General features: G+C 39.9%; 1 protein-coding gene across 2 annotated transcripts; it reads right to left on the reverse strand.

Annotated features, from left to right (window-relative positions):
* Positions 1-1,964: 1,964 nt before the first annotated feature.
* LOC131303797 (UDP-glucuronate:xylan alpha-glucuronosyltransferase 1-like) lies at positions 1,965-8,169 on the reverse strand. Of its 2 annotated transcripts, none has more exons than XM_058330825.1 (4): positions 7,650-8,169; positions 4,571-4,777; positions 3,638-4,233; positions 1,965-3,137 (listed from the first exon to the last, which is right to left on the reverse strand). In XM_058330825.1, exons 1-4 carry the CDS (start codon positions 7,670-7,672, stop codon positions 2,107-2,109), a joined length of 1,857 nt encoding a protein of 618 aa, XP_058186808.1. In that variant the 5' UTR covers positions 7,673-8,169; the 3' UTR covers positions 1,965-2,106. The 2 variants fall into 2 exon arrangements, with proteins under 2 accessions (XP_058186808.1, XP_058186807.1); XM_058330824.1 differs by having other exon boundaries at positions 3,638-4,251; positions 7,650-8,168.
* Positions 8,170-9,345: the final 1,176 nt, after the last annotated feature.

Raw genomic sequence — 9,345 nt, forward strand, 5'->3', positions numbered from 1 at the left:
ATGTTTATTGGAGCGGATCGACAAATTTCTCTCGGATTCTAAGAGTTTGAGAAATCCACTTGGTGAGACCTAAACTTGTATTCTTTGTTGAAAATGTTGAAATCTACTTTTGGGTGATGTTGTATGCCTCTAGTTGTATGCCTCAGTTGCTTGCTAGGGAAGAACTCTTGTAACCACATTATCATATAGTGGAAGATATGGTAGTGATTACGCTTCCGTGGACGTACCTCTAATTTAGGGGAACCGCGTATAAATTTCGGTGACTTGTGGTTTCTTGTTGCTATTTACTTTTCGGCTCCTAGATTTGCTTGTTGTTGGTTATTGTGGTTGCTGTTGGTTATTGTGGTTGCGATAATTTAGACTATTCTCTATTGCACAAAGAGGGAAAAATATTTGTGATGTTTCGGATAGTTTTCCCCAACACCTCACAACAGAGGTCGCACTGTTACCTGCTTTTAGTGCGACTTAGAGAGGCATATCCAGAGAAATTGGCCGACGTACAAAGTATAGAAGGAAAAAGACCCAACTTCGAAAGTAGCAAGCGTTTCAGACTTCCAGGAACAGGAATTACCATTCATAATTATTGTTGTAGGCACAGAGATCATAAAAAATCAAAATGGGTTTTAGATTTGGGTGCTCAGTCCACATGTGCGACAGCATAAGAAGTTTCGGAAGTTACAAGGCATATGACAGCAGTATTGTCACGATCGATGGTCAATCACACAAGTAGCAATATTGTTGGCAAAGGAACAATTCTATTTGGTGTGTCGGGAGTGATTTCTCGCGGGATGCTAGATTTGAAGAGCTACAGTATCTCAGCAAGCTGCAAGAGTTTCGAAAGTCTCAAGGAAGAGTGTGAAGGATTGCAGGAAAGAATATTGGTCAACTGTACGGGCTGGAGGCACGTGTTAGAACATGAGGAGCTGATGTCAAACACTGGTCCAAGTCCAACAATATAGGCAGACATGGAGCAAGGTAGTTGCCCAGGACTCACACGGAACAGGCATAGGAGTAGTCGCCAGCCAGCCCCAATCGCAGAATGGACGAGTTTCATGGGTCGGAAATTTAAACAGTGACGACTAGACCTCCGGAAAGATGCATCCAGGTTTTAGGGAGGTGAGTCACAGTCTTCAAGGAGATGATACTTGCACGACACCCAAGTCGGGGGTGACTGCCTTGGCGACAACGGGAGCAGGGACATCTGTTTGACCATGTTCGAACTGGCTAGGGCAACGGGCATCCCTAATGGGGGTTTTGCAAGTACTCTGGTTCGGTCTAGGTTATACTGCGGAGGGATGGACAACTCTCTCATTGAGTTCTCCCCAATTTATGAGAGAAAACCCCACCTGATTGACCCAAAGCCATCAAGATCAGCACCCCGATAGCAGAATTGGGGCTCCGTATTCGGTGCAGGACTCACAGTACCCACGCTTTGCTCCTCACTTTTCCACCCATGTCTATCTATAAGTAATATGTGTACGTGTGTTGTGTATTGGCTGTGGCGAAAGAGAGAGGACAGAGAGGCGCGAAAGTGAATATTGACCGAGTTGCGTAAGGTTTGTACTCCTCCAATATTGCCGTTGATAGTGAATGTTATTTTCTCTGTGGAGCAGGCATCCCGGTCAAATCATATAAATAACTGTCTATGTTGTGTGATCTCCGATCTCCAACAAGAATACTATGGGGTTGAACCGTTGAAGTTAGCTGCATCACTAATAACGAAAACCCTTGTGAATGTGTAGATTGAAAGAACAAAATCCGCGATTATAAGCCCTTGGTATGATCAGCTGATCTATTGATTGCTGTTTCTGAGAGTCTGAATTCGGCGATTCACATAAGGGAGAAAACCAAAGAGGTTTTTCTCTTATAATGAATTTCCAACCACAGTACTATCAGCTGCATGTAACCAAAGATAATGCAAACCAACAGAAGCAAACCAGTACAAGGAAATATGCACAACGGCAGAAAAGCAAGGAGATTTTTCTTCCACAGAATGACTGTTATTTACTTTACAAAATTATAAAGCACATATGCCTTAAGTAATACTACTTTATTGTCCCAAAATATATTTAAGTACTGTGAAAAATAAGAAAGAAGAAACCCTTTTCACAATCCAGAAAGGGATGCCTTGGTAATGTATGGTGGCGATGGAGCGGAAAACGCACCATCTGTCCAATTAGTCTCACCCCAATGCCGTAACATGTCCTTCCACGAGCACAACTTATCGACACACTTCTTCAACCTCGGATCCTCAACTTTCCTTCTCCAATGCCCATCCACATACTTCCCCTTCTCGGCTTTCCTCCTATCCCACTCCAACTGCGCCTTCTGCTTCGTCCTTAACATGCAAAACTGCTGTAACTCCCCCGGCATCTCATCGTGCACTTTCCACCACTTCTCGTGTGCAACATCGCTCGCAAACTCCTGCATGAAGTCCACATTCCAGTTGCAGTCGTAGTCGCGAAAACACATCCATGGCTTGAATCCTAGAAAATGAAGCACGTACAGAATCGGAGGCTCAGCTCCAAAAAGCCTCGTTTTCTTTGCCTTCACTGCTTCATCGTCACCACTCCAGAAGTTCTTGAGAAAATTCATGTGTCTCGGAATCCGATGCCACCAAGTGAAAATTTCATTCAAATATCCTTGATCTCCACCATTATACGATTCAATTTCAGTGATATGGTCCATCAAAAGTTGAAAAGTACAATTTGATGGCTCAATCACCATAACACCAGAATTGAAAAGCGATCCGTTATTTCCGGTGGCAGAAATTTCTGGCATGCTGAATAAGAAATCAATATTTCTAAGTACTAGTAAATCAGCATCGATGAAGATGACTTTGTCGTAGTCCGCTAGTTGCCATAACCGGAACTTGCTGTAGTTCCATTCGTTGTAGGCATTCTTTTCGGCTTTTGGGTTTCTTATTCTTTGGATTGTCCTTATTTTCCACCCTGCAGCCTCGAGTCCGCGCCTGTGGTACTTGCTGATTGTTTCGTCAACGAGTATGATAAGGTCGCGGGTGGATCCGGTCATTTGGATGCTTTGTGCTGCTGCTATGGCTCCACAGACGTAGACGTGAGCAGAGTGGAGAATTGTTGCATATGCCTCTCGATGACTGTTTCCAGATTGCCCTTGTTCTGTTTCAAGAAAATTCATTGAGTGAAACCGTAAAGCAATTCTATCTTTGTTTCCATTTTCCATTTTCAGTAGTTCAAGTTTTTACTGCAATAAACAATGGGAGTTTGGAAAACACTCGTTCAGTTTCGTGAAACTTGTGAGGAACAGTTTTTAGAAATTTGAGCATCAAAATTTCTAACAATCCTGACTTTGGCCAAGCCAAAAAAAAAAGGTACATATTTTGAACACATTTATTGGTCTTTATTGAAAAGTGTTTTGTTGACAGAAATGTCTCAAAAACTATATTTGGAAATAGTTTGGCAAACAAATTTTGGGTTGGAAGCAGATACAGAAAACACAAATATGACCGTGATACCAGAGTAAAAAACTAACCCACACAAGATGAATGAAGTACTCATTATGACACTACTATGAAGAACTGGTATTTCCCCTGCATTGTTCTCATTTTCTCATCATTGTTTTCACTCAATGTGTGAAGGAACACCGGATTTGAACTGACCTTTAGGTTTGAGCGGAAGTGCAAGTTCACACGAACCAACAGGAAGCCGGAGTTTTTCTCCCAATGTATGCAAATTTGGTTTGTATAACCACATGTTGCCTTCCCGTAAAACAAGTTCCTTGCAGGAAAACAGATTTGGAATTGGAAAACACTTGGTGACAAAAAGCAAATGCACCGGCTGATATCCTTTGCTTGACGCTGCTAGCTGAGCAGTAGCAAGCTGCAAGTGCAAACGAGCAACATCTCTAGACCAGTTTGCCTCATGATCTCGACAAGGAAGCTTAACGATAATGAGATCCAGCTGTTTCTTTGGCACTTCAATTTTTGGTAGTGATGGGCAAACTGGGATTTCATCTTCTTGTTCTTCGTCTATCCATTCCGGGTATAAGGTATCCCAAGTCACATTTGTCTCAACATAGGCTAGGTGCAGAACAGTATGATCTGAATCGGGAGTAACCTGCTTCCAGTGATCAGTTTCAATCTTGTTCAAATTCAAAAGACCGATACTAAGAAACTTGTTTCCAGCTATTGTCCTGATGACCTTCTTTATTTCTTCCCAGCTAATATCTAAGTTCGATATGTATCGAGGATCGAATCTGCTCACGAAATTCGACCTGCATTAAATCAGCTGCGGATTAACAAGGAACTATTTTTTTTTCATGCAAAGTCACGGGGAAAATATGGTTCGATAGAAGGAGTTTGGCATAAATGCAGAAATTGTGAAGCTTACGAGTCACGCCATACTCAAGCACACTTATAAGTCTGTTTAAGGTCACCAACTTATCAGACTTTTTTCAGCAAATGATAATGGGGAGATTGTCAAGCTTATGGAGCCATGGCAAACATACATTTCTTATGAAATTGTGCATGATGCGAAGTGATCCAACTATCGGGAGAAACTAGAAAAACCAAGTAACAGAAATCAGTACTTACTGAGAAACGGGTGGTGATACATGCTCGTGATGATAAACCGTTGGCAAATAGAGAACCATCGCAAAAACGCCAGATATAACAATAGCCAGGACAAGTTTCATGTGATGAAACTTGCATTTGGCAATCTTATCTTGGATGGGGATGTTGAAAAGCTTGTCAACATCGTATGCTTTGCTTCTTTGCAATCTCCTTTTGCACATATCTTCGCTGGTTAAGGTATGCAAACATGAATTTGTTTTAGAATTTACACAAACATGATGAAAAGCCAAAGCAAGTGACTCAAATAACATCAATGGTGTGCAGCATGTCTATTCCAGCTCTCATGCATACATTTAGCAGCATTTGAGTCAGTTTTGTGCTGTTCGAGTATGAGCAACGCTATGCTTCTTGGTGCCACAAATAATTAAAGATAAAATGATAATGACTTTCTTAGAATGCTTTTTCTGCATTATTTGCCTTCCAAAATTAATCAAGTCAAACACTTGTTAGCTAGTCATCCCATTTATGAGAGCATCTGCAGAGAATTCAGTCAAACGAACCAAAGCACACAATTGCATGGTTAGCACCAAGATTTAATCATGTAAATAATGCAAACTGAAAAACACGACACAAAGATTTTTACGTGGTTCTATAATTGGGAAAATGAGTAGCCCTGATCCAACTCGCTTTGACTCCTCATGGACATTTTATAGTTTTTAGCCAAAGTTTACAATTTTGATCCCCACAGAAATTTTAAAATTGCCCCAGCCTGCTTCAAATGCATATAAACATCAAGCATTCTCTTCTTTTTTGAGACCCGATAGTATTCTAGATGAGGCAATCACGTATCGTTTTCAAGATATTTGAAGTCTTTGAGACAATTATAAAGCAAATTTAGATTTATCAGCATATAATACTTTATAATTAACTTCTTAATCTAGTTACTCTTTGAAATCGTAAATGAAAAAATATCTTACCCATGGTTTTTTTACCTCATTAACCAAAATTCCTGGTTCTGCCCCTGAATTGTATACTACGATTCATACTAGTTTTCTTTATATATTAAATGAAGAAGAATATACAGTTGCATTGGCGCGCGGTGTATAGGCTATAGCACATTTTATATCTCAAGGTTTTACATCACTAGCTACTGTAACACCACTTATTAGGTTTCGGGGGTGCCGCCGAGTCCTGATTAAGTTGAATCGCAACGGTGTCAACGAAGTGGCAAACCAAGGCAACCAAGGCTGAATCAGGCTTCAAAAACTCAAAGACATCATTTTTCGACCCTGAACACTTGGCCTTGAAAGGTATATCTAAGAAGATAATTAACATATAACCCTAAGCGGGTGTTAAATATACCAAGTGAGGCTTTAGCTACCAATCAATGTAGGACTAAACACACTTTTTAACTGTTGAAGATTCGGAGTGTTAATTAATAAGAACAAGGTACACCAATAAGCTGGAAGTTTATGACTGCATAAGCTATACCAAAGGAGTGGCCCTCTGGCAACCAACTAGGCAGAAGCCTTAACCCTTACGTTTTTAATTCTGCCAATTTCATTTATAATTACTTCCCTTCTTTATACGGAATTTCTTTGGACGTACCCTTCAAGAATTTCTTTTTACCTAAAATGCTTATTTATATACCGAATAAGAAGAAGCTTTACAACACAGAAAGTTCTTCCTCAGCTGACGACAATTAGGTGGCAATAAATTAAGTTTAGCTTCCTGTACCAGCTTCTTCGAATACTATACATGAGAATTAGGGGCCAACTTTCAGGAATTTTTTATTGGTGCTTTCGAGAAATTTTTCAGTGCCGGGTGGGTACCACGTGGTGTCCGCTCGGCACATCCGAGCCGTCTGATGCGATTTTGGACGGCTCGGATTTGGAGAAAGAAAAAGGAGAGGGAAAGAGGAGGGATGAGAAGAGAGAGAAGGTTTCAATCTGAGCCGTCCAAAAGTGCATCGGACTGCTCAGAAGTGCAGAGCAGACACCACGTGGAATATACCCGCTCGGCACTGGAAAAATTTCTCCTTATACTAAAGAGTTATTAGAAAGCACCGAGAAATTTTTCAGAGCCAAGAGGCTATATCTCACGTGGTGTCCGCTCAGTACGTGTCCGCTTAGTACTCTCAAGCTGTACAATGAACTTTTGGACAGCTCAGATTGAAACCTTTCTCTCCTCTCACCCCTCCTTTTTCTTTCTCCAAATCCGAGCCGTTCAAATTCGCATCGGACGGCTCGGATGTGTCGAGTGGACACCATGTGGTACTCACCCAGCACTGAAAATTTTCTCTTAGTGGAAGAAATGTCTGTCAAGTTAGAATGATTTTTTTATTACTGGGCTGGCCCACTAGACCGACTAATTTGGAGGACCAATTCTACCCTCTACTAGCACTAGAGGAAATATCATATGGATTGCTTCATCACAAAATTTGATATAACCCTCGCGAGCTGAACCCCAAACCAAAGACTTCTTGAAGGCCTGATTATCAAGTGACTACCACCGGGCCAAACCCTTTGAAAATCAACTTAGGACGATTTCTTGGGTTAAAAATAACCCAAATGGGCATGATCAAGAAATGACAAAAGAAATGGAGTAGCCATTAAAAGGTGTAATCAAGGGTCATGATCACTAAAAGAAAGTGATCTCCTTTTAACGGATAAACTAGATCATTCTAAGCACAACCAAAAAAAAAAAAACAGGGAATTACCAACTGTTACCATATATGCAAGGCTTCAATGTGCAAAATAAATCTGGAATCTTATTAAGGGAAAAAATTTAAGCACTGGAATTGAATGAGGAGATTTCCTATATGCAAAAACCAATTGTAGGAGTTTCTTTTTGGATCCGGTGATGCTGCAAAGCAGCTCCTTGTAGAGCTTTGTAGTACACCGCCACAGCTATTCAAAAGTGTTTTGAACGGTCCAGATTAAAAACAAACTCTTTTAGGGAAAAATTAACTCTTCCCTCAATCCGAACTATTGATTGCTGAAATGAACGGTCTGAATATACAGGTCTGCAGCATCCCTGGATCCTTTTTCGTTGGGGTCTGAACTCTTAGAGAAAACAAAACAGAGAAGAAGGAACTCACATTGAACGTTGTCGAGGCTCCATAGAACTGGGAGAAGAAATATCAATGGCTTCACTCAACTTGAACTGCTATCAATGGGTGGTGGAAACATATAACTGATCAACAAACACCAAATCAAGTACACGATCGAAACAGACTAATTAAGCACTACTCCCTTCCTCTGTTTTCAAAACAATTTCTTGAAAGTTTCATTTTCATAGATGAAGCAACAAATGCAGACTATATAACAACAGGGGAAAGAAAATACCAAAATACAAAATTTAGCAAACCAAAAGCAGAATTCAGTGGAAACCCAGATGCCAAAATGGTTTATTGATCGTACCCAGATGAAGAGAATATGAAGGGAGAGGGTACAAACCTACAGCATTACACAATATCAATGTTGCACAAATTATAGATGTTGCCACTTCAAAGTTGGTGATTGAGATGGAGAAGAGAGCAGGTTGAGAGAGAGAGAGAGAGTGGGGGCCGGGGATGGAGAGAGAGCGCCAATATAGAGAGATGGTAACGTCTAATATTTCAATTTTCCTCTTGTCATTAGTATTATACTACTGTTTTATACTTTGATTCACCTACAGCCTTTTCGGTTGTGTTTTAGTTGAACTACCCACGAAAGACTTTCTCAACTACATTATTTAATTGAGAGAAATTTGTTTTTTACGGCAGCAATCAATCTCGATCGTTCAATAGTGTTCCAGACGGTTTGGATTTTTAAAAAAAAAATCCGGGGAAAAATTTAATCCTTCCTCAGAAAAGTTTCATTAACATCCGAATCGTTCAAAATACTGTTGGACGGTCGCGATTGGTTCCATAAACAACTATTCACGGCTCCGCTGTTAAAAAGATTTTCTCTATTTAATTTCACTGCTCACCAACTTCGATCCTTTGATCCTTTCCTCTTTTCTGTGTTTCCACTTCATTTCATCATTCACTCGAAGTATTTGATCAAATCAAAAGTCTGTCTTCACTCTCTCCAAGACACTTGAGCCATAAGGAAGCTTTAAAGTTGTGAGTCACCAATTTTACTACAAAGAAGGGACAGAATAAGGACAGGGAAATCGTATTTCTTACACACAATGATTTTTTCCTCTCTTTTATTTTTTTTGTCTGTCTTTTTTATTACGGAATTAATTAGCACGCATATAGTATTTTTTTTTTTTTGCCAAAATGGTAATAGTTTTATTGATAACAACAGAAATCAAAAAATTAAGGGGAAATCACCGATCAGTGGCCCATGGGGCAATTAAGTCTCAACCAATGGACAAGTTTTCACAGAATTCTAAAAATATGAAACGGAAAAAAATATTTCATTATACATGGAAAGGGTCATGTAAAAAGACTAATATACCCAAAATCCTAAGCCTCTTCTTCTCTCCCTCCGTACGACGCCAGCTGCTGCTGCATCTTCCTCTCGAGAGAGAGAGAAATTATTCGTTTGCCCAAACGGATTAAAATTTAAACTTGGAACATCGACACACGTTCTTCTCTTCCATTGCACACAGCCTTCTCTCTAAAATTAATTAAGTGTTCCAAATTTCAATCCGTTTGAATGAGTGAGAATATTTTATTTTTTTGATTATTTAATTCTAAAAGGTCATAATTAAATTTTGACTATAGGGCTCTCATTGATTAGCCCTAAGAAAGTTGTAGAATCAAATATCTCTTAGGACTAACCAACGAGAGCCCTAAAGTCAAA

Source organism: Rhododendron vialii, chromosome 10a (assembly GCF_030253575.1).
Source record: "Rhododendron vialii isolate Sample 1 chromosome 10a, ASM3025357v1".
Lineage (NCBI taxonomy): Eukaryota > Viridiplantae > Streptophyta > Magnoliopsida > Ericales > Ericaceae > Rhododendron > Rhododendron vialii.

What these genes read in the sequence shown, in the direction of transcription:
- LOC131303797 (XM_058330824.1), bottom strand. Translation starts at nt 7,672, where the DNA reads ATGGAGCCTCGACAACGTTCAAT. An exon ending in GAGCCTCGACAACGTTCAAT is followed by an intron (nt 4,778 to 7,649) that starts GTGAGTTCCTTC and finishes TACCTTAACCAG; the next exon opens with CGAAGATATGTGCAAAAGGA. An exon ending in ACTTCCGCTCAAACCTAAAG is followed by an intron (nt 3,138 to 3,637) that starts GTCAGTTCAAAT and finishes TTCTTGAAACAG; the next exon opens with AACAAGGGCAATCTGGAAAC.